Source organism: Lissotriton vulgaris, chromosome 1_1, assembly GCF_964263255.1.
Source record: "Lissotriton vulgaris chromosome 1_1, aLisVul1.2, whole genome shotgun sequence".
Classification (NCBI taxonomy): domain Eukaryota; kingdom Metazoa; phylum Chordata; class Amphibia; order Caudata; family Salamandridae; genus Lissotriton; species Lissotriton vulgaris.
Window position 1 is genome coordinate 1,590,920,267 of NC_141685.1, and position 24,765 is coordinate 1,590,945,031.

General features: G+C 43.3%; 1 protein-coding gene across 1 annotated transcript in view; it reads left to right on the plus strand.

Moving 5' to 3' along the window:
• LOC147750852 (protein NEDD1-like) overlaps window positions 1–24,765 on the plus strand; it is a 590,100-nt gene that overhangs the window by 344,684 nt on the left and 220,651 nt on the right. Inside the window, exon 12 of the mRNA XM_086937113.1 lies at window positions 15,094–15,222. Coding sequence (XP_086793239.1) covers window positions 15,094–15,222 — 129 coding nt within the window. The remainder of the gene's footprint in view (window positions 1–15,093; window positions 15,223–24,765) is intronic.

Sequence of the window (24,765 nt, forward strand, 5' to 3'; positions counted from 1 at the left end):
GGGTCTGCCTGCTCTAACCAGTGAGCCACACTTCTCCACTTCTCATCTGTGAGAGGTGTACTCAATGCCTATCGTTTTTTGATTAACCCCTTTGCTGCCGACGGCCAACGGTCGTCACGAGCACTAACTCCCCAGTACTGCGCACGACCGTTGGCCGTCGAGCCATCATTCGTTCTTCGAACGTTCAGCACTGGGCGCTGAACTTTCGAAGCTCTGATGAGGTTAATTTAATTTTTGAGCAATGTGGCCAATATTGTCATATATTGGAAAATGCTCTTTTCTGTTATTGTTTAAATATTCATTTGCAAGGTGTTACTAGACATTTCAAACGCTTCCTTGTTGTATTGCATCCCAAATGGTTACTCCTTAGTTCTTTCCAAACGGTGGGCAAAAAGAGAGAATCTATATGAAAGCCACACATGTTCTCCTAAATTGTTTGCTCGTAAATAGAGTGACAGACCCCTCCACATTCCTGGTTATTTCTTTCTCTTCTTTCATCAGTCACCCTTGTTGTGCAGTATGCAGCCCTCTGTATGTCATATACAGTCAGTCAGTCAGGATATCTTTATTCGACTTATTACAAGTCATACAAAGAAACAAAAAGACGATAAAACATAACATAGGATACATATGTACCTACATAACCCAGCGTTTCCATAAGAACATCAAAACTGCAAATGCGTTTAAAATACCATATACAAAATTAAGACAATACAAATACAAATCATTTCAAGAAAAGCAAGCATAATAACTCTTAAAAAAAATTTTAAGGCGAATTTTGGCCTGCAGCTTTCACCCTGGCTGCAGCCACTAAAAAATTAGCGATGCAGAAGGTAGTGCGAGGATTTGACAAAAGCTGTAAATAAAGCAATGCTGGGCGTACCTGAGTGAAACCCGCTTCTTTTAAAATAGGGAGCAAATATTTTTTCCTTTGCTCATGGAAGAAGCTGCAAAACATAACAAAGTGCATTGTATCCTGCACCGAGAAGTCGTCACATCTACAAGGTGGGGCTTGATCTGGCTTCTGCCAACCCTTAAATGAACCAAGGTGGTAGTGTATCAGGTTAAACCTGAACTTGGTTAACAGAAACCTATGATATGGGACAGTTACAAAAATAAGATAAGGTGCGATGGAGGGGGCACTGACCAAAAGGTTATGCGACCTAACTGAGGGCTTCAATAGTTCGTCATCCTCGCGGCGAGCTTCCCTCCTTTCCCTGAATGCCTTTTTTATATGACCTATGTCCAGGGCCCTGATTTTATCTGGGCATAAAAAGAGTTCGGGGCGACCCAGGTCAGTAAAAGATTTAATCAGATAGGCCATCCATGGAATACTATTATGTTTATCTAAGGATAAGACATCCTTCAGTATTTTATGATTTAGTGGTAGGTCTTCATTTAACCACATTTTCAGCCATAGGATCAGGGGTGCTAAGCTCAATAGATCTGACAAATATGGTAAACCCACCTCTCGATGGATTGAATAGGTTGGGGTAGACTGAGGTACAGAGAGCAGAGATCTAATAAATCTGTTTTCCGCTCTCTGGATAGGGTCATGGTTAACGTAGCCCCACAAAGGTGAGCCATAAAGTGCAATAGCCACCGGCTTGCACTTATAGATCTTTAAAAGGGCTTCCATGGGCCTAGCTCCCAACTTGCCTGCAAAACCCAGGATCGCAGAAGAGGATCTGGTTACCGCCAACTTTTTAGATCTTATCTGTGGCCCCCATGTTCCCTTTTGGTCAAATAGTACGCCCAGGTAGGGGAATGTAGTTACCATTGAGACAGGGACCCCCCTACAAAAGAAAGATTTATGCCTTTTTTTGGTACACTCACGCCCCATAACCATCGTGTGAGATTTTGAAACATTTACCCTCAGATCCAAATTATTCATAAAAGTGCCAAATGCGTCCAGAAGAGTCTGAAGGCCAACACCGGTTCGAGCGATCAACACGGCATCATCCGCGTACAGGAGTGCCGGAATTTGTACATCACCTGCACGTGGAACGTCCGCGTCCTGGCCGCGCAGGTGTGCCACCAGGCCGTTGATATAGATGGTGAAAAGCGTGGGGGCTAAGATGCAGCCTTGCCTTACCCCCTTTAAGGATTTGAACAGTGGGGTACATCTACCATTATTTGATACTCGAACGGCTGCAAACAACTCCTGATGCATGGTGGCCATAAACGAGACCAAGGCTTCATCGATGCCCAGCTCCAACAAGATCGCCCACAGTTTTGATCTATTAACAAGGTCGAACGCCGATGAAAGGTCCATAAAAGCAAGAAACACAGAACCCTCCTTGGCTACCGTATACTTGGAGATGAGTAAGTGCAGGTTAATACATTGTTCAATGGTTCCTTTTCTCTCTCTAAAACCATATTGCAAGTCAGATAGGCCGCCACAATCCTCAATGTTCTCCCTCAGTCTGGATAACAGAACTCTACCCAATATTTTTATGGTCGAGTCCAAAAGGGATATGGGCCTGTAGAATGCGGGATCGTCCCTCCGTCCTTTGTTTTTAAAAATGGGGACAATCGTGGATATGGCCCATGAGGCAGGGGCTGGGTTGCCGTTGACTGCATTAAACAAATTTGACATAACCTCAGCCCATAGTTTAGGTGAGAACATGAAGAAGTCGCCCGGTACTCCATCCGGGCCAGGTGCCTTGTGTTTGGTTGTTGCCAGGAGTGCTTTTTCCACTTCTTGCGAATTAAAGATGATGGAATGAACGTGGTTGCTGGGCAACTGACCCCTCTTAGGGCCTTCATCATCAGTGCCCCCATATACGTTTTTGAAAAAGGACAACCATGTTTCATCAGTAATCACACAGTCCAGGGGTGCGTTGGTGTCTTCCGCAAAAAGGGGCTGCTTCATGATCTCCCAAAATCTCCTACTGTCCTTTAATACAGCCGCGGAAAGGAGATTGTCCCATGTTTCCCGTTTTATGATATCTTTGCGGTTTTTTGTGGCCGCTTTATAAATTTTCCTTTTTCTTGCAATATCAGCTTTATCCCTAGGAACAGATTTTAATGCCACAAGCAATTCTCTATGTGCTTTCGAGCATTCATGGTCAAACCAACGCTTGTGGCCTTGGGCTCCCGGGGTGGATTTGGCCAGGAGATCCTTAGAGACCTGAGCGCATATTGCCTCGTAAGCTGCCACTATGGTGTGCCCTTGAGTGCCCGGATTTCTACAGAGCTCGACTTGAGCTTTAATTTTGGGGAAGCATTTTTTATAGAAGTTTTCCGGGATCACTTTAGCCCACTTCACTCGTCTGTCTTGATCAGCGGTCCTCAGGGGTTGTACCACTTTCTCGGTTGCCGGAGGTGCCCCCATGTAGGCCCCCCAGGCCACTTCAAGAAGTACTGGGTTATGGTCACTGAAGTGAGTAGATACAGTGCAATAGGCCATAGACCCACTTAAAATGCCCAATGAAACAAAAATGTGGTCAATCACTGTACCGTGTTGGGTGCCGGTAAAAGTTGGGTTTCTCAGGGCGCAATCAGGTTCGGTTAAATCAAAGTTGGCCAGGAGTTCCTCAAGCTCCTGCCCCTCTACGGAATGTTCGAAATGAGGACCCTGTAGGGCTGCATCGTCGACATCATTTACGTCACTACCCTTACAGGCTAATTCGCACAAATGAATATTAAAATCGCCTAATAAAATTAGCTCATAAACTTGGTTGATATCCTGAAGTACTGTGTTTAAAATATTATCTAGACTAGCGATATTACGACCATTGTAATCGCTGTTCCCAGAATTATAAAAATTGACATATAGAGTCTTGCAATCTTTACTGATCACCCTCTCGACCATTAAAATATTATCGGAATCGGAACTGATCTGCCTATAGCTGCCTTTAAGAGCCAATGAGAACAAGATCACCAAGCCCCCCTTGGCTCTACCCGCTCTGCTAGGCACTGCAGGTTTGGTAAAACTGGTGTACCCATCCCACCAAAGGTTGTTAGATGTATCCCAAGTTTCTTGCAGGGCGATTATATGATATTTAGAAATGAAACTTAGCCAAGCATGGTCCTGACGTTTGGCGTTTAGTCCCGCCACATTCCAACTTATAATCTTGCAAGAGTCAGTGGGTGACCTTGAATCTTCATTCACACTCTCAACTGCTCTTTCAGCTGTTGGTAGTTGCGATGCCGGGCCACCGTTTGTTGGTGGTGAGTTGATCGGCTCCTCCCGTTCTTGAACTGCTCCTGGTACAAGTCAGTCGCAGGAATTTAAGTCTGACAAGGGAGCGAATCTATTGCCAGTACCAAATCCCCACTCAAAAGGGGTGGCTACCTGGGCCTGACCAAATGGAGCTGAGTTCCACATAGGATGTGGGGTTATTGGATGTACCGGGAACTGATCGTTTCCCAACCATTGTGTTGGCCTAACGCCCCTGGTGCTATAATCATAAGCCCGTATGCCAGAACCCCAAACATTTCCTCTTGGCTCTTGTACCAAGGGTGGCCTGATGATTAACTCATTTGGGCGATAAAGTCTTCCTGGCTCCCGATATGCTATGGGCTGAGACCAGTCATTATGGCGTCGAAGTCTGGGGCCCCCTCCCCATCTACCAGTATTGGCTGTTCTTATGTAACTGGGGGGTTTAGGTAAGATGGTGAACCTGTTTTCGTCGAAGAAGAACTTGAGGGTGAGAGGAATTATGGAGCCACTGCGGCGTTGGGGTGGAAAGATATTGTTTAAAATGTCTGGGAGGACCTCGGCATTGGAAAAATGTAGGATGACGCAATCCCCTTGAAACTTTTTGGGCTTGCTGCCGATACATGATACCCTCCTTGACATAACAATATCCCCTGCCAGCTTATCACAACCTTGTTCTGTCATAAGCATGTTATTAGTGAGCCAATGTAGCGCTTTGTCTTTTAGGTCCTGGTTGGACTCTACTTTGCCTTGTGTTAAAACGGGGACGTTTGCCAACACCAGGACAACCGGCGAGGCTTCCAAGATAAATTGAGCTGAAATGTCCTCTTGATGTGTTCCCGCTATAGCAGCGGATGTACTGATGCGAGGGTCTACAGCATCGGCAACCTGACCCACTGCAGGTAATGGTGGTATTGGGGATGATGGAGGCGGAGGTGGCACCCCTTGCTGAATGGGTTGCGAGCTGCTCTCATTCGGGGTGGCCTCCACATTTGTGGGTATTAAGTTTGTAACGAGGGAGGATACATTTTCAACCTCGTCTGCCAGCTTGCTATGTGCCACACCCAACTTTTTTACCTCGGATGTTAATTTATCCAGTTTCCCTATCATGGGTTTGATTATAGTCCTGATTTTAATGTCAATCATGTCTTGGATTCTGTTAAAAAGGTCCTCGTCGATGGTATTTCTTGGCTCAGTATTAATATCGGGATCAAGCTGTTTCCTTGCTCGAGTGGGGGGTGGGGTAGCAGCCTTTTTCCTGCTTAGATGTTTACCCCCTCGTTTTGCTGCGGATTTTCGACAAGCTCTAACAGCCCTTTTGGCAGGTTGCGGAGATTGTGATACAACGTCCGTAGCAGCTATCTGTTGATTTGAATCATTAATGGTGTTATCTGATAGATCTATCAAATCTTGTCTGTCTGATCGGGGGTCAGAATCAACTTTGTCCTCAGATACCAAATCTTGAGAAAGCAAATTTTCTGGGGAACCTGGAAGGTTTTCTGGCGGTGGTTCTGATATCTCAGAGCTTAAAGCGCTTGTCAAGGGGCTTACTGACGGCAAGATGGGTGATTGACTCAACCCAAGAGATTGCCTGCGCTTGTTGTTAATGTCATTGACTACTTGCACGAGATATGAGTCTAAGGTGTTCACAGACTCTGACGGGACAGGGACCCGTTTTTTCCCCATAGTTAAGATGGTAACAGCAGGTACCCTGAGGTCAGTTCAGCTCAGATGGGTTATAGTAAGGGTGCACTGCGAACGGTAATGCAACAGGCGGTCAGTAACAATCAGTGGCGGTGCACGTGACAGCAATGCAATATGGTGACCAGGATATCAAAATAGATAGAGTACCTTGATCAACGACAGATGGATGACAGGGGGATGGCCTAGCCTGGCCTTTTCGTGCCTCTGAGGGCCACAGAGGGCCCGCGTTTTGCCCGGGCTTCGCCCCGGGCGTCCCGCTCGCGTCCCGCGACGCTGAGGGCTGTTGCCTTTGTAGAGCTCCTCCCGGCGCTTCTGCCGCGTCGGGGAACGCGCCGCCGCTGAGCCTGATGGGAAACGTAGTCCCAAGGCGGCGGCGCGACTGGTGGCGGGAATTCGGCGGTGTGTGGGTCTCCGTGCGCTCTCTGGTCACAGGCGCTGACAGGTAAGGCTCCGGACGTTTAGGCTTTTGCAGCGTCTCCCCATGTCATGTCATATACCATTTGATCAACCCTGAAGTGGTAGGTGGGTGAGTTTGAGTCCTAGATCATGCCACACAATGCCCATCTTCGGTCTATTCTTCCAAGTTTCTTTTCTTCGGTATGTTTTTCTTTCTTCTGTGACAATGAATCAGTTTTGATCTATTTCCTTACCCTGCGAAGGAGATGTAATGATGTTATGCTTTCAATTTCACCTGAATGTCTTTTGGTTGTTCATTAATATAACTACATAGCATCCCCTCTGCCTGCATAATCCACAAAAAAGGAGGTAGTTGTCTCTGCTGCACTATTATACTTTTGATTGCTTACTTTGTAAGAAAGCTAAAAGCGCATGGGCTTTGTGTGGAACTGCGCTCTCTATCCTCGATTGTTGCATCCAATGTTTCACTTGTGCTAAGCTCCTGATCAATCATTGAATGGTTGCTGACACCTTGTGCAGGACGTTTTCTCCCAGACAGGAGGATGTTTTAGTTGCAACTCACAATGGTAGGTGTAAACAAAGTTCCTCTGTAAAAATTTAGCCAGACATCTTGAAATGGGCTCAACAGCTTCCGAGACATTGATCTCTTTCAGCAGCGTGGAGAAGCAGGTGCAAAAGACTGAGGATAGAGATCTCTACATAAACATCCTGGAGTTTAAAATAAATGTTCTTCTGTTCAAAACTGTTATGAGCCTCAATGTACCCCACTATAGGCATAGGTAGCTGCACAAACTTTTACCTCATTTGTCCTACAATGCCCTACATACTGGTGCTGGTGCCGACCTTTTACCAAGTTACGTGCCATATTAATGTTGTGTAGTTTTCTTTAAAAACTAGCCTCATGTATTCTGCATGAGGTTTCTTAGAATTATATCTTCATCCCCTGCTTAGGACATGCATAGCAGGATTACCATCTTCATAAAACAAATTGTAAACTCATATCGAGGAAGCACATAATCATTCCAATAGGTTTAACAATATAATTTGTGTTGTGTTGAATTATATCTGGATGATATTCACCTAAGGAACCTCTGTGTTAGGATTAGCTAGTAATGTAGCAGGTAGAGATCAAAAACACATAATCCTTGCACTCAATGTGTTACTTTCTGACACTGATTGCAAGAGAGATCTCCTCTCATGCATCCATGTTGACTCATGCAGGACCTCTCTGGCAGTATCAGGTTGCCTCAAAATAGAGTTAATGATGATTTTAATGGGGTATTACAAATGTATGTCCTTTTTAGGTCTCACCTAGCATGCGCTGTGCTCTTTGCGAGCCATGCAGTATTCGGTATAGCTGGAAGCTTTGTGAAAGCTCCGCCCACTTTCTGGCCATGTTTTCTCATTGGTTTGTTTCAAGTGCTGCCTTCCTATTGGTTGTAGGCTTCTACGTCCCTCCTTATGACGACCATGTCGTTATGTGTGTCCTTCCATGGCTGGACAGACTACTTTTCTCCCTTGCCCCCCCTCCTCCCGCAGCCCGATGCCTACTCGCACCGGCCCCCCTCTACCCCTTTGTGCCTTGTTGCATGCACGCACTCAGTTTGCAATGCAATAGGTCTCGCGTAAAGGTAAGTCCCAGTGCATTGCCAATGCTTATTTTCTATTTTCTTGTAAAAACATAGTAGCCTCCTCCCCCACAGCTCAGTTCTCCCTGCTTCCGTGTTATCGGTTGCGTACCCCAGAGCAGGCACAGAAGCTGCAGAGATTCGCCCAGAACATCCCGAGCCCTTCGCGCAGACCTCCAAGAGTGACGAACTATGAAGCTGCAGAGGACCTTGCTAATGACGTGCACCCTCCTCTTTCTCCTAGGTAAGGAATACCCTTCCGTCTTCTTCTCACGGAGCAGCCGTGTTCCCTTCTTACATACTGTTGTGTTCAGTCCATACCCTTGCTATTTAGTGATCAGATATTATGTGCAACACATGCAGTCAGTCAGTCAATTAGCTTTATTTCGATAAAAGAAATTTCTTAAAAGCATTACAAGGACAACAAGCAAAAAACCAGAACATTAAAACCATTGGCTAAACAGTTAAGATAAAATATTTCCAATAAATTAGATAAAATGGTCCTAATACATGACCACAATTAAACAATAATTTTTAGCCGTTTAAGTCTAATTGACCAGGCCCAGCCTAAGTATTTAGCCGTGCCACATACAAACAACGGGCAGGTATCCGACATTAAAATTCGCAGAGCGACTATATGGTGTCTGGTGGCCAGCCTCCTGCATAGTGGTTTTAGTCACCTAGATCTCGGGGATTTATAGGCCGGGCATTCAAATAAAAAGTGGGCAACAGTCTCCACACTAGATGTACAAAATATGCAAAAAGGAACAGTTTGCCCCGGGATTTTCCAACGGGCCGACAATTCTCTCAGGGGGAACAGGCCCACCCTGAATCTCCAATACAAGGCTCTATCGAGAGGCTTTGAAATCAAGTCCAAGTAGGGTTCGTATTGAGGCAAATACTTGATCTTGAGGAACTCCATTGTTGTTCTACATTCCTTGGAATTGGAATTTAGATTGTTAGCTACCCACTGCCAATAAGTGGTCTTGAGGGCAGCTTTCGGGGGGGCACTTCTAGATGTCCATGCGTCCCCAAGTCCCATGTCTTCAAGCAGGGATTTAACATTACTAAGCCACCCGATTTTAGACCAGCCCGGCATCGACAATATTTCTGACAGCCCTTCTGCGTAGCTAGTAAGTTGAGGAACCCTCCACAGGCGGGCCCAAAGTAGTAGCAGTCGGAGACGGGCCGGGTCTGAGGGAGGGACATCAAATCCTTCAGAAATCTGTTCTCTCATCTCGAAAGGTGATCGATCTTATTTGCACCCCAGAACTCTGCCCCATAGAATGCTGCACTTACTCCTCTCGCTTTATAGATATCCAGCACAGGGGCAATAGGTTTAAATGAGGACGAGCGCTGCTCTTTGAGAAGTGCCCCAACGACCCTTTTGTGGCCTAACAACAGTTTCTGGAGATGGGAACTCCACTGCATGAAGTCAGACAGGCGAATACCCAAATAATCAAATTCCTTGACTCTTTCCAGGGGCACACAATTCAGTACTGGGGGACGGCCAAGCTTCCTCGGCGGATTCAATACCAAGTACTTTGTTTTATCGGTATTGATTTTTAGCCCCCTATTGGAACAAAAGGTCTGAAAGATATCTAAGAGGATCTGTAGGCCCATAGGTGACTTTGAGATGAGGAGGGACTCATCGGCGAATAGGAGGGTTGGTATTTTCTTGCCCGCCAGAGACGAAGCATCAGATGGTTTGTTCAGAAGATGCTCCACCACTCCGTTCACGTACAATGAGAACAGAGTGGGGGCAAGAACACATCCCTGGCGGACTCCCCTATTCACCGTAATTTTGGCGGTCTTTTGGCCCTGAGTGCCCCACCTCACCTGGGCAAAGTTCCTCATATGCAGCTTCATCAGTAGGGACAAGATGTAATCCGGAATCCCTAGCGAGTACCCCCATAAGCGGTCTCGTGGCACCAGGTCAAAGGCAGTCCTTAAATCGATAAAAGCGAGATAAAGACTGCCTTTGCCTAAAAGTACCACCTTCCAATAAATGAGCATTAGTCTAAAGACCTGCTCAATGGTGCCCGTACCTGACCTAAAGCCTGCTTGGAACTCGGAGAGGATATTGTTCTCAGCTTCCCATTGGATCACTCTCCCTAGGATTACCTTCCCGGCAACCTTCTGTGATGAATCTGAGGCTTATGGGGCGATAGTTTGCTGGGTCGTCCCGACAGCCCTTTTTAAAAATTGGGACGACCTCAGCCCCTTTCCAGGAATCTGGACTTGCCATATCATAGAGGTTAGCATTAAGTAAGGACGAGATAAGCCTGCCCCATTCTTTGGGATTAAGGCGAAGCAAGTCCCCTGGTATCCCATCGGGCAGCTGCTTTATAGGGCACTAGAGATTTGATCACATCTTCCACCTCCCTAGCTGTAAAGAGGGGGTCCATGCTCTCCCCAGAGGTACCCGAAAAGGGTGGCTTAAGCAACCCTGGCCCATCAACTATATTAGTAGAAGAGGAGGGAGAAATGATCAAACCACATTTGCCCAGTGATATTACACGTAATGAGGCTACTATCAGGCCTGTTCCTAATCCTTATTAAGTTCCAGAAGCCACCGGAGTCCCTCCCGCGCTGGCCACCTTTAGGTCACACCAGAATTTGCCATCCCAGTCCCTCTTAGCCTCATTAATAGAAAGCCTATAATCCTTCCTGGCAGCCTGGATTAGTTCTTGGTCTTTCAATTTAACAACCTTCACCAGAGCTGTTTTCATCTTGAGGCACTTTTTGGAAAACCATCCTAAGGTGCCCTTCAGTTTAATAAATAGGTTTCCCAAGGCTTTGGTCGTGTTACAAAAAAGCCCAAGAACCTCTCGAGGATCCAGGTTAAGGGTGTCCAGCTTGATCAGGGCTGCTGCCATCGTGGCCCCTATATTCTGTGTCTTTCCCTCATCCAGGGAAACCATGCGCCAGTTAAGGCACCTCCCTCCTTTAGATAGACACATTTCTGATGTTGTTTTTAGTGATGGTTCAGGTATGGCGTCTAAGGGCGGCCACAAGGAATCTAAACTTAATGATAGCGGATTTTGGTCGCTGTCTGCCGTAGGCAAGACTTCCATATCACGTAAGTAACTCCATAGCCTAAAATCAAGTAGGATGGTAATCTATCCTTGAGGAGTGATCTACCCTGTTGAATGTGTGGGCATCTAAAGGATACAATGGCGTGCCACCATTCACTGCCCTTAAGCCAAATTCCAGGGTTACGGTGTTCAACTGTATGGACCTCTGGGACCATCTCTTAATGGGCGGGATGGTCAGGGCATGAATACCCCTTCTTGCATCCTCTTCGGAAATGCCCAAGATGTCCTCAGCCGCAAGGGGCTCAAAGGTGCAGATAAAGTCCCCCACAACCAGAACATAAGGGCTTTTGTTGCACTTACTAAGTTCCTCTTCGAGCGTAGAGATAGTTGGGGATTGGGAACCGCCTTTTGTGCCTCTAGCGTGGATGTTAAATATCTCCAAGGACCGTCCTCTCCGAGGGCCCCTAACAGACAGTCTAAGTAGATCGGGTGAAGTGGATACTAAATGCCTGATATGGCAGCCCCGGGAGATACTAATCCAAATGAGGAGGCCTCCAGTGGGGCGGCCCTTTCCCAGATGGGCAGGGGTTGCTGGTACATAAAATGTAGAATATCCGACCTTGTGGCGAGGTTCCACACTCCATGTCTCTTGGAAAATGCATATCCCAAAGGACTCGATGAATAAGATCCAATCAGGGACATCAAGTTTCTTAGAGATCCCTGCAATGTTCCAGCTGAGGATCTTCACAGCATTATTCGTATTTACTTCCTCAGGAGGGGACAGTATGTCGGATAATCTGGGCCCGGCACCAAACTCTCTAGAATTGTCCGCCCTCTCCCCTGGCCAGTAGGTGATCTCAGGGTCAGGTGTTCCGGAAACAAGATGAGGCTGATCTGTTGTTCCACCCTCCAGCACCTCAGTTGTCACTCTGTACCCAGAGCAGACTATATCCTTTTGCCGGCTCTTAGCGGGGAGAGAGGACCATGTCACCAACCGTAGCCCAGCCTGTTTGCACGGCCGCCCCTTGTCATATGCCACTGATAGGAGTCCTAATGATCATGCAGTCATTGCTGACATTTTTCAGCTCTTTGAAGTCTTAAGCTTACAGCACGAAAAATTCCACGTTAAATCCAAAACTACAAGTCCCAGAATGCAGGGATGTTTGCTTAAATGCCTAGCCTGATGAAGATGTTCTGCTTGAGATTTGGTCATCGGGATGTGTTCCTTTGTCAATTCCACATACTTCAGGCGGGGGTTAAACATTCTGTTACGCAGGAATAATAATGTGTAATTTTGCTCAACTTTTATTGTATAATTATGCCCAGTAGTGTATGGGAACATCACAAACAATTAGAAAACATCTGCTTGAGGTGCTTTTTAGCGATATTATCTTTAACGCCAAACGTGTCCTCAAGTCCATTTAATTTCACGTTAAAATGTACCGCAAAATGGGAGCTTGGTATTACATGAAATTGTGCTGAATTTTGTCAAAATTTCACATAATTACATAAAAGCGAATTAAACAAATTTGATATTTCCTAAACTAGTTCTTGCCTTCAGTTTTGAATTTACAAACTCAGTCTAGGTTTCACCCTCCATTGTCGCACCCCACCGTGCTTCGCTCATACAATGACATTTTCCTGTCCAATATCCTCGTAGCCTTCGCCTGCCCCTGCCCACCGGTCTCATTTCAGGACCTCTACCCCTCTCTAGTCGAACAGCCCCTAATAAAGGCCCCCTCCATTCCTTCATAACATTTTATCCTCGTTTGGCAGAGTTGGCACATTACTGGTTGTCTTACAAGTAAAGATTTGTTCAAGCCCGTGCTCGAAAAAACAATGAAGGCTGTTATGTAATTCAAAGTTCATGAACTGTTAATATCTTGTGGTTTAATTGTTGTTTTTAAAGAGGATCAATGGGTTTTGCATGTTTAAAGTGTTTCCTTTTTTTTATGAAAGTACAAAATGAGTTTGCATTTTTATGCATCGTGGTGCACGTTGGAGATCCAGTTACTTTTTATTGCAATTTATCTTGTATACTGCACAACATTGTCCCAGTGGCTTTCTTGGCCCTCTCCCCGAGTCGCACACACTGATACCAGCAGAAAGATTTCCAAACAAAACAAGCATTTCCAATGCAATATGTCTCGCATTTGCGAGATTTCGAGCTATTGGCATTCTAAATGTCAATGCCCTTTTTTGTGTTTTGAAAACCTGCAACCTACGACTCTAAGTACAAAGTGCACATAAATAAAAGGCATTGTCATTTACAATGCCAATAGGTTAAAGTTTCAAAAATGCGAAACCAATTGCATTGCAAATGCTTGTTATGAGACCTTTTCCAGTTTGATACTTAAACAGAAGTGATTTGTTATTACCTGACCTCCAGTGATGGGAAACTGGTGACCTGAAACACATGCGTTTCTGGTTCTCATCACCTTTACTTGCTGGTTGTTTGAGTTTCCAGACGTCTTAGCCTGCCAAAGTGTTCAATAACAACTTTCTATGTGTACTTTGAGCTGCATCCGCTGTCGGAAACGACTGACCTGATGGCCTGTGTGGCACAGGGCTGTCATGTCATAGTGACAGCCATCTTGTCTGTCGCTCATTTTCCCTGCCCTGGATGGCCCTGCAAGACATAACCGTCTTGGGTAGAGAAAACTCAAAATGACACCAATGTGCTGGGAAAAAAACTCATGCATGCCAAGGTAATTTTTGTGCGTTTTGAATAAAGAAACTCCCTTTTTGGGAGATTGCTTCTTGAAGCTTTTGGAGTTTGTGTTTTGAAAACAAAAAGAACGTTGCTGAATGAGTGCATCAAACTCTGGGGATACTCTGCAAATCCCTTACCTACTTTGGTAAGGGAGGCGGCATCCTTTGACGACCTGACGAGTCGGTGAGTTGCTCGCACTCTTTAAATGAGGCTAAACTTTTATTTTTGCTTGGACTTTTTACAAGAATAGAAAAGACAAGGGACCGAGCACACCCAAGACTTATTCGTTTGGAACCACCTTATGGCCCGAGCAAAGAAGCTGATGCGAAAGTTGAGGTGGTGGTGAGGGAGATCCATTTAGTGGAATGATCTATCTATCTATCTATCTATCTATCTATCTATCTATCTATCTATCTATCTATCTATCTATCTATCTATCTATCTATCTCTATCTATCTCTATCTATCTCTATCTATCTCTATCTATCTCTATCTATCTCTATCTATCTCTATCTATCTCTATCTCTATCTCTATCTATCTCTATCTCTATCTCTATCTCTATCTCTATCTCTATCTCTATCTCTATCTCTATCTCTATCTCTATCTCTATCTCTATCTCTATCTCTATCTCTATCTCTATCTCTATCTCTATCTCTATCTCTATCTCTATCTCTATCTCTATCTCTATCTCTATCTCTATCTCTATCTCTAGCTCTAGCTCTAGCTCTAGCTCTAGCTCTAGCTCTAGCTCTAGCTCTATCTCTATCTCTATCTCTAGCTCTATCTCTAGCTCTATCTCTATCTCTATCTCTATCTATCTATCTATCTATCTATCTATCTATCTATCTCTCTATCTCTCTATCTCTCTATCTCTCTATCTCTCTATCTCTCTATCTATCTATCTATCTATCTATCTATCTATCTCTCTATCTCTCTATCTATCTATCTCTCTATCTATCTATCTCTCTATCTATCTATCTCTCTATCTATCTCTCTATCTATCTATCTCTCTATCTATCTCTCTATCTATCTCTCTATCTATCTATCACAGTCAAATTCATTGTTATAGTCTAACTATTGCAATATTTTTACGTTTGGTTATTGATCCCATCCATATTCAGCAGTTTATTATTGCAATGAAGTGGTCAATCTGTTATTGTGCGCAGTGAATCTATGTTTTAAAACCTTGATCTTGGAAGTCAGTCTGCTGGGTTATTTTGCAGCAGTGGTGTGTCTGAAGCAAGGGGATTGTTGAAATAATAAAAAGTAAGTAACCTTACAACAGCAGAAATTGCATTTCATGTTGTTTCAGGAAAGCCAATGTCAATCCTTAGTAACAGTTGCCGCTAATCATTTATGCCTTTCTAATGTTAACTTTTACAAGGAACAATCTCGAAATAGTTGATCTATTTATGTATTTGATTTTAGGTACAGCTTGCAGAACCGGCCTAGACGAAAAGCCTTCAAACATAAAGGATTACACAAAATGTGTGGATTCCCAATTTAAAAAAGTGCAAAGAAGAAGTGGTTTATTTGATATGTTCTTCCCACTAGATGGTAAAAAATATAATACTGTTTTTGTTTTTCTTATGTATAGCTGTTATTACATGCATACAGTAAGGTAATATAATTGTGTTAGGATTTAGTGAAATTGGAATCGGCCAAGAGCCAGCTGTAGAAGATTCAAATTAATACTGTTTACAAAGAATTTTGAAATGCACTTTCCTAGTTAATCTATAGGGTCAACAGCATACATTATCAGCGCACAAGCAGTGTTCTATGAAAAGGTAATATTGTATTCAAATGAGGCATAATAATAGTCACATCTGTGAGTATACAAAGACTTTGCAGCTGACACGTGCTTAATCTGAAAGTCACCTTTTCAAGGCCAATAGACCACTAAAAACAGGAACAGTCTTTTCATGAAACACAGAGTGCTGAAGATTCTAGGGTGTAACTCTTTCCAAAAGTGGAGGCAAAAGAAGATCTAATAAAAATTAAGCTAGAAGCAAAAAAGTTGTTCTCCCTACAAAAATCAAGTTTAAACTGATTTCCGAAAACATCTGTGTCCAACAGCGTCTGAATATCTCTCCAGAAATATATTGTTATGCTCGGCCACTGCAGTTACTCGGTCTGTGGGGGACACAAGTGGTTATTGGATTCAAGGAAGTTGTGAGTGTCCTAATGAAAAGCACGTACATACATCTGGCGTGTCGAGTGCTAGAAGGTAGAGTCCAAGATTTCTTTCATCTTCCCAGGTAGATAAAGTAATTTCCACAATAAATGTAGAATCAGAGGCATAATTGAAACACCTCATCTTCCCTAATTTCAGTAATATTAATAAAGGATGCAAAGACGCATTGATTAGGAACAACAAATCCATCTTTGTTTGACACCACACCATCCCAGTTCGCCTCTCAATTCTCAAGAGTTTGAGAACCCTTCATTGGCTACCTGGGAACCAAAGAATAACATTTAAAACCCTCGTATTTATGTTTAGGGCTATGCAACAAACAGCTCTCCCTACATCAAAAACAAGATTAAAAAATACCAACCTCTGAGAAATCTTTGCTTTACTGAGCAACATTTGTTATGCATCCCTAGGGTACACAAATCAATTGCGGGAGACCAGGCTTTTTTCTGCCCTGACCCCAAAGCTTTGGAATTCCCTTTCCAACCTTCTGCAGAGTATTTCCTCAGAGGCTATTTTTAAGGCTTACCTGTAGACCCACCTTTTTATAGAAATCAGACCCTCCTCTGATGTTTCTCCTTCTTCTTTTTTGTAATTATTACACTTTGTTTTAGTCTTAGGCTTCCTTGCAACTAGCGACAGGACGCTCATTCATTCAAGTCTAAGGGTTTCACTTTAAAATGTAGGGGCTAAGACTTAAAGCGTGAGAACTGCCTGCCACAAATGAATTAAGCCAGGTCAGCCCTGTCATTAAAGCCCCATTAATCCAGCCTATCATACAGTATTGTATCAATGATGCTGTCAAATGTAATTGACAGGATAAAATCGGGGCTCATCATCTGCTATCATATGTAGGTCTTCCAAAATTGCTGTATTGTTAACTTGAGTTATGCTTGTAGAGCCTAAGCTCACTTGACAATAATCAATTATATTGTGTTGAATATTGGCCTATGAACAGTTGAAAGGTGCCCAAAGCCACAGAGTCTGTGGTGCTTGCTGGTGTATTTTCCTCTTGTGCCTGCCTTTCACAAGACTATGGAAGACTTTTAGACTCTGGACATGGCCTCTGTTTAGCGATTGATGCATGATTAGTGGAGAATGTCTGTGATGTGAAGGGAGCTGCTGTGGCAGGTACCACGTTTTAAGCACCTGCTCTGCAAATACTTTTATTTAGAGAAATGAAACTCCTAAAACAGGATTTTCACTAAACAAAATTAATGACCCGACGTGAAGAGAATTGTATTCCTGTATATGGGGACCATTCAGATTTTTCCATGCCCTTGTATGGCATGCTATATAAGGCAGGCACTGGTGGAGAAAGTGAATTGCAGTTGCTCCATGACCATGACTTGGCAACCCCTGGGTGAGCAGGCCATCAGTTCAAAGGATTACATTGGAAGCAGTGGAGGCTTCAGAGGTGTAAACAATGTGCCTTCCCACCACTGTAAATAGATTGGGCAAACAAAAAGTGTGGTGAGGTGGGAATCTGTAGTTTTATGGTGCTTTTCCCAATTTTCAAAACTCTAAAAAAAAACGTTGCTCCTGAAAGTCCTGAAATAACCAGTATATTTTTGGCGCATTTGACAGATTCCTGAACCTTTGAGGAGCTGGCTGCTTTGAGCACAGCTGGGGAAATCTTTGCTACTGGAGTGTAGGATAATGTCCTTCTCCAGCCTCAGTGAGTACTGGTAGGTTTGCCTGTGGGTCGGTGACTATCCCTACATTGGTAGCATTCAACCCATAGTGATATTGTGGTTTTGGCTCATGATTTCATGAGGAGATCTCTCTTTCACTCAGTGTCAGAAAGTAACACATTGAGTGCTTGGGATTATGTGTTTTGATCTCTACCGCCTACATTACTAGATAATCCTAACTAGCAACACAGAGGTTCCTTAGGAGAGTATCACCCAGATATAATTCAACACAATGACCCACATGTGCAGGAAGACCCACGTAGGGATATTGTTCAACCTATTGGAATGAATATGTGCTTCCTGCATATGTGTTTACAATTTATTTTACAGACTTTATGAGAATCTAAATTGGGGGGTGAATTTTCGAAAGTGACTGTAGAAAAACAAATAACTTCAAATCTGCCCTCCGCAAATACCACCACCACCTCAGGGAATCCAAAAAGGAAGCCCTAGCCATCAGCATCAAGGCAAACCCCATTTAACTTTTAAGCATCGTCAGAAAATGTGCCTTCCCGTCTGCCGCCTAGACCACGACCCGCCCTTCCCAAGCCCTCTGCGACTCCCTGGCAGACCACTTCCACAACAAAATAGCAGACATCTACAGCAATCTCGACCCACAGCCTACCTACCTCTGTCACCTCCTGACACACACTGACAACTCCCACAGTAACATAACTGATTGGACACCACTCACCACGTCAGTCACCATGCCAATCATGGCCTGCATCCACTATGGAGCACTGACAAATCCCTGCCCACACCACACCTTCACCCTGGGACAAAAGGAAATCAGCAGCACACTTCCCAACATCCTCAACTTATCCATCACCACTGCCACCTTTCCAGATTCCTGGAGGTACAAGGAGGTTAAACCTCTACTGAATAAATCTCCTGCTGACCCTAGTGAGCAGTGCCCCATTTCACTGCTCCCCTTTCCAATCAAGGTCCTGAAGAAAGCCATTAATTGCCAGCTCACCAATCGCCTGGAAGGAAACAACTTACTCAGTGCCTCCCAGTCTGGCATTTGTTCCAACCACAGCACTGACTCCGCTCTAATAGCCGCACACGCACATAGAATCCAGCTACAACCCTTCATCTCTGAACCCAAGAGCATCATCTGTTGTGTACCCCGAGGATATTCCCTCAGCCCCACCCTCTACAATGCCTACCTGATGCCACTGGCCGACATCATCCACACCCATGGACTAAACTTCATTTCATATACCGACAACACTCCTCTCTCACGGAAGACCCCGCCACCAGCAGGTTCAGTTTCCAGAACGCCATGATCAATGTTGCCGCCTGTATGAGATCCGACTGCCTAAAACTGAAAACTTGCAGTTAGAAGTGCTCATCTTCATAAGGAACACCTCCCCATGGGATGACACCTGGTGGCCCACCGAACTTGGACCGTCACCTACCCCTACCAACCATTCCAGCAAACTCACTATCCTCCTGGACAGCGATCTCTTCATTGAGTGCCAGGACAATGCAGGAGCCTCCTTCCACACCCTCTACATGCTTTATAAGATTTTCAGGTGGGTACCCATCAGCACAAGGAAATTGGTGACTCAGGCCCTTGTCACCAGCCGACTGGACTACGGAAATGCACTCTATGCCTGAACCACCACCCATCACCTCAAACAACTACAGACCATATAGAACACCCAAGCCAGGCTCATCCTCGCTCTCCCCAAATGAATCAGCATCACCCCCCTCCTCAGAGGCCTCCAATGGCTCCCTGTCCAGAAAATATACCAGTTTAAGCTGCTGACTCACACCTACAAAGTCCTGCACAATGCAGGACTCTCCAACATCAACTACCGTCTGACCTTCCACCAGCTGACCAGACAACTTCAATCCACCTCCCCTGCACTCATCCCCCACATCTGACAAAGCTGCAGTGGAGGTCATTCCTTCTCCTATCTTGGCTCCAATTCCTGGAATTACATCCCACTCCACCAACGAACCTCTCCTTTACTCACCAATTTTAGAAAGCTCCTCAAGACTTGGCTCTTCAGCTTAGGCTCTCCATACCTCCAGCACCTGGATACCTCACTGGGTGATAAGCCAAGCTATATAAATGCGGATTGAATGGTAATACCAGCTCTTCATGATTTAGCCAACAGCTCTGCTGCTCCTTCTACACGCCTTCTAATTTCCCATGGCTCTATCAGTGGTTTCTGCTAAGCAACCAAAGTACTTGTTGCTCTAGTTTGCTAAGCATCTTTCCTCTGCAGAGGTAGCCCAATGCAGAAATACAAAGGAATACTAAAAGAAAGTAATTATTTGCAGAATGCTTGTGTTCCGTGTCCCAAGAGGAATGAAAAGTGTACTAGTAGATTATCTTATCCGTTTGTTGCTTAGCATATTCTCTTATTATATTCTAGTATACTTAGGGAAGGTTACCAAATTATTGTGGTCACCCTATAATCCTATCACAATTATGAGATATTTCTTAGTAAAGCCTTTTAGCTTAGACTCTAAAGTTGTCCAATATTTTGTTACACGCATCAAGATTCTAAAAATACTTGACTAAAACCAGAATACCAAGTGACAGGGCGGCATTACTGACTAAATAAGGTTGCATTGTTGATGCATCTGTCAATTAAATTGTTCCTCATGTGTTCTGGACTCTTTTCGCTGTGCTCTTTAGACCCTCATGGTATTCATCAACTTCCTCACCTAAGAGTCATTCCAAGTACACTTCAGTTTGCTAGGAGGCACAAATCCCACCCATCTGAAATCGTTTTAATTACTCCGAGTTCCTTTGTATTGCCTCAGGAGCTGGAGCTACATTAGGGTGGGTGGGGGAGTAGGTAGAGAGTTTGTTTACCTCTGTTCTTTTCTCCCTGGTCATTAATACAATCTTGCCCTTTCTCCATTCATTCTTTACTATGACTAGGCCTGGCTGAATTCGAAACAAGCAGAGTAATCTGAGTAATTTTGTGTTACTCTTTGATGTAGAATTGAAGATAATTACTCAGTTACTCCTGCTCACGTTATTAAGAGTAATTTGGGGGGAAATAAAACTCCTATTGCAAGAGAACAAAGGCAATGGCTAATGTGATTTCACATGTCTACATCCCTCTTACATATCTTCTCTTGTAATGTTTGCACATTACAGTTGCCAGACTTGTAGTTTAGCTGTGTCATGTTCCAGTCTACTTTTGGAACAGTTCCAGGTTGAGACTTGCATGCTGATTCTATTGTCACAGAAATCTTCCTCGTCGCTAGGAGTAAGAGAATGAGTTGCTCATTTGGTATTTAGACATGCCCAACAATGCACTCTTTTGCTCTATTCCAGTTGTTAATTCCCATGCTATATGTGACGTCTTACCCAAAATTGAGGTTCTATGTGGACACAAAATGTACACCTGTAAATTGGCTTTGATGGTGTCTGCCTTTCAGGATAATTTACATCAGTATTTTCACCAGCCAATGTTTCCATCTCTTTGACTATCCCTGCTGTGTGTTATGGAGATATTTTATTGGTCCAAGATCCCCTGCATGTCACTTCATTTCTCTTCACTTCAGCGGATGCTGTTTCATGCATGTCTGTGAACTATGCTATCAAGGTACTTGCTCTCTTCTATTGCCTCTTACACATTGTTCAGTAACCGTAGCTGGGGTTTGAGCTGCTTTTCTTTCCTTCTTGTGCTTGTGAAATGGAATGGTTATAGTTTAAACTGACTGTTTTCAAGTTCATTCCATTGTAACACAGTGACTCATGGCCCTGTATTCACCAGCACAGTACTTTGGATTGAAGACTACTGTGACTGCTAATGTATTAATTTTCTCTTTGCTTGTTTTTACAAGATTCCCTCCATATAAATTGCCTAGCCTTGGTGGAGCTCTTTCATTGTTTGGTTCAGCACTTGCTTCTCCTGCACCATGTTCCTTTTAGAGGAGTTGATAGTGACTGAGACCTTCCCAGTGTGGGAAGTATCCTGGAACTGAAAGTCCTTCAAACTCCGCGTATTTCTCGTGCTAGTTAGTAGTAGGTCCAGCTACACAACACTTGGACGTATTTTATATTAAAAATTAGGAAGGCGGTGTAGGCCTTTCCACCAACTGCCTAGTATGCTCTTGTTTTGAACATTAAGCAAGGGTCACCATTCTTCCACTCATAGTGAGGCTAACGAAAACTACATGTCTACAAACTAACATGGGGCAAAGGGCCCTCAAGACCGAGACTTTCACTGTGTTGACCTAATCAAGCACATTTGCATCTCGAACCTCCAACTGGTTAGATGTGCAAGGTGTTTTGACTTCTAGTTGCCAGAGAGCTTTCTGCTCTGGGAATTGATGTCCCCCTGCTGTTATTGCCCTTAAGCTCAGGGATCTAGAGGGGTAGGACTACTTTAGTGACTTTAGACGGCTGAACAGCATTTGCCAGGCCTGTGTTCTGGAATAGGCAGGGACAACATGTTTTTTAGTAGTGGGGCTAGAACGTTCTATTTTGTATTAGCAACACGGTCAAATACAGCATCAGACCCACGACTGGTGAACTTGACTACAGGATACCTGGTTGTAATGCAGCCCCTTCTGAGAAACGTCCCAAGGTCCTAATGGGAGCTATTAAACCATCCATGTGAATGCTGCATATGAGTGCTAAAAACTCAGAAACCAATTAAATACTGTCTGGAGTTAGTGATAAATCACACCAGCTCTACTCCCACTTACCCTACTGTCTGCTCAGATATCGCCAGTGAAACATGTAGGCAAGGGAGTAGAAAAAGAACAAACACCACTATCCAAGAGATAGTATATATCAACTGGCTTCTGAGAGTAGTGCTTCAATTGTCTTCCAAAGTAAAACAAGAGGACTATATTTTGTGTGTGAATGCACATCAATACTGTGTTATACTGAATCTTTCCATCTTCTTGTAATACAATCAAGAGAAATGGTTTTTTGTGTCTTAGGTGAGGTAGACATGAAATCAGATAGCTTTTGAGGAGTGTCTTTCATCTTAGCACAAACAATATGGTAATTAATGTATATCTTAATGTCTTTACTAATAGCTGAGCACCAGAAATTGCTAAAAAATAGATCAGACTTCCTTTCTCCAAAATGCCCCAGTACAGGAGCATCATGAGACAAAAAAGAACCTTGGTTCTTTATGAACAGTTTTGGGTGCAAATGTGTCCTTTACCTTGAAGTAAGCCTTCTCAATCAGTTCACTGGTGAGGATCATCTTGAATACTTTGTTGAACTTCACAGTTTTTCAATACTTCTTTCGATCAAAAATCATTCACATGAGGGGAATCTGCTCTATGTACTTTCAGCATGTTTGAGGCTTCTTGTGCTATTACTTTTCCGTCTTCATGTCGAGCTAAAGTGTTTTTCTTTGCTTTTTCCATACCAGTAGGTGATAACATAATGACATCTAGAGAAGACTAACATCAACCTTGCATGTCTAGTGTATAAGCATTTCATAGATTTAATAAGGCTGAGATGTTTGTGAGTGATCTGAACTGTTACTGGAAATGCAGCCCCTTCTTAAAAATACTCAGAATAATGTCTGCATTGCCCAAATATTTCTATAATAGCCAGAAGTTATTGATCACATATTGTTTAGTTCTCTGCGTATTTAAGGTGGTGTGAGCACAAAATGCCACAGGATGTAAAGCAATTGGGGAAGAAGATCTCTATGATGAAATTGCTAATACATTCTTGATAAAAGTTAGTGTACACCAGGAACCTATGTATTTTCTTAACAATTTTGTGGGGAGTGCTACTGAGTACTGCAAAACCACCTGAGATTCATACTTATAAAGTTGTCTGAAATAAAGAATCCAGGAAAATGAACAAAATGTAAAAACACTTGTTTCAAATTTTGTATACAAGGAATATTTACAAAGCTATTGTACCGCTTCCTCAATGACGCTCTTTGACATTTTTGGATAGTAATAGGACATCATCTAAAGAGATGAATATGGAGATCTAAAAACATTTTGGCATTTTAACTAGATGTCAAAAGGTCACTAGGGTATTACGTAGATCAAATGGTATTACTAAATATTCATACTGATACTATCTTATATCAAAGGCTGCTTTTCACTTATCTCCAGCCCTTATTCTTAACGCATTATAGGCCTCACTACGGTAATGCTTGGTAAAGAGCCTTACCGACTGATCCAGTAGGAAATAGACTGATATTAAATGTAAGGGGTATTGATTTCAAATTCAATTTCCTATTACCAATGCAGGGACAAAGATCATCTTGTTCCTTGGTTACAAAACAGGTGGGAGCCACAGCTGGTAACATAGAGTAGCTAAGTAAAACGTTCCTGAAAGAAATTTAAGAGTTAAGTGATTTTATTGAAAAAATATATGTTTAAGTTCCATCCCAATAATATATAAATAATGTTTTAATAATATAATGGTTATATTACTTGTAGACTGTCATATTTATTCTATGCTTGCTACATGTCCTTCTCATTATTGGACACTATTTACTTTATTATTGTGTCCTACATTATATGTATGATAAGGATTCTGAAATTATTTCTTTCATACATATTAAATGTTATGTTGGACAATATATTATCTTGTACTTATTATATAACATGCTTTTATAACAGACGAAAGTATGTTTCTATAATCTTTGAATAGCTCTGAAGAAGTGGCATTCATTACAACTCATCTGCTATTCATATGAGAAGAATAATGTTGAAATTAATCAGTCTTTACTTTTATTTGGAATTTAAGGTGCCATTAAAAATGTGCGACTTTGTACTAGGATCTGGTTCTGCTTGAGAAGGATTATTAGTACCAGGACTGGTAGACATTATGGTTGGATAAGCAACTCCAGACCATACTCTGGAGGGTAATTGATAAGGTATGTTCCATAAACAGTATTGCTCATTGAGCACTGTTTTTAGATCTTGAATAACAGCTATAGCCTGAACCATAGCTTATAAAGGGTTCTGATCAGAACTCATGTCTCAGTTGGCATAAGAAAATACTAGGAACTAGAGCGAAAATGCATTATTGGCTGAATCTGAGGACAAGGGCCAGCTTCAGCACTGGTGGCGCCCACTTCAACAATGTTGGTTGGTGCCCCCCAATGAACTCCTTTGCTACTGATTCCCTACTACACTTTAACAGAGATCCTAAGTCACCATAACCACACTCTCTCTCACATGCATTTATTTTGTTTTATAGCACCACTCATGCTAGTGTAGGATGGCCGAGCACTTTACATCACA